Source organism: Priapulus caudatus, unplaced genomic scaffold (genome assembly GCF_000485595.1).
Source record: "Priapulus caudatus unplaced genomic scaffold, Priapulus_caudatus-5.0.1 Scaffold1763, whole genome shotgun sequence".
Classification (NCBI taxonomy): domain Eukaryota; kingdom Metazoa; phylum Priapulida; class Priapulimorpha; order Priapulimorphida; family Priapulidae; genus Priapulus; species Priapulus caudatus.
Window position 1 is genome coordinate 44,472 of NW_014578824.1, and position 1,044 is coordinate 45,515.

Here is a 1,044-nt window from a genome sequence, read left to right on the forward strand (position 1 = left end):
CAACCAAACTTCTATATACGGTAGGGGTCGTTCAAGGAAAACACCCAAAACTATCCTTTATAGACAGGTGTCCGTGCTATGGATGTAGTTTCACTGTAGAACTGCAACTCATTAGATACGCCGAAAATTGTCCTTTATAGAAAGGTGTCCGTTGTATAGATGTTTCCGCTAACACAGCTGTACACGCGTGCATGAACAGAGCGTGTGCGCATGACAGGTAACGCTGGGCGAATGGTCTGAGAATGACGAGGATGTATATGTGTGTCAGTGTGCGGCAGCGTGCTTGCGGTGTACAGTGTTGCAGAGGAGCATTTGCACGACATTTACAGGAAATTGTCGGCAATAATAGGCGAAAGAGAGTAGAGAAACATTAAGACTTTGGTAGTAAATAGATTTCGTATTTATTTAGCATTATATTTTATTGAAACGCTGCAAGTGCATGTGGCTGGCAGGTTTACGTGCACGCACCGTGCCCACAGACTATACAGTGGGTTTATCCGACCGCGCCGGCCGCTGCGAAATGCTTCCGTGCATGCGCGCGTCACTTCCCTGTCGCGTAAACACGCAGACGATAATACCATGCGTGCGCTAATGTGCAGTCGGGGGCCCTCTATGCAAGGATGATAAATTATTATCTCTGTATATAAGTACCTCTGTGTTCACGCAGGGTTTCGGAGCGTGACATCGAGTGTATATGCTGTACAGCGCTGGCCAATATTAGGTCGAAGCGAGCACCCGGTGCGCAGCTAGAACCAGAAGTCGGAAGTGGGGAAGCCACCGGATGTGAATCGATGATCCGTTTGAAGAGAGTTCGATTGCGTAGATTGGTTTGCGGTTCGGGGATTCGCGACAGCACTGGAATAAATTTTATTTTAACCGTCGCTTAGTTTCTCGAGTGGTGGTGAGTGGGGGGTTCACACTCAAGATGTCTGCAGTTTTTGCGTGGTGATATATATATATATATATACATATATATATATATAATAAATATATATATTATATATATCAACGCGAGAACCGAGCGATGTCATTGCTGATCGTATG

The 1,044-nt window shown here is 45.7% G+C and overlaps 1 protein-coding gene across 1 annotated transcript in view; it reads left to right on the forward strand.

Annotated features, from left to right (window-relative positions):
- Window positions 1-242: 242 nt before the first annotated feature.
- The window catches only part of LOC106817544 (glycine-rich cell wall structural protein-like), a 1,988-nt gene continuing 1,186 nt past the window's right edge, over window positions 243-1,044 (forward strand). The window contains exons 1-2 of the mRNA XM_014822216.1: window positions 243-253; window positions 668-809. Coding sequence (XP_014677702.1) covers window positions 243-253; window positions 668-809 — 153 coding nt within the window. The remainder of the gene's footprint in view (window positions 254-667; window positions 810-1,044) is intronic.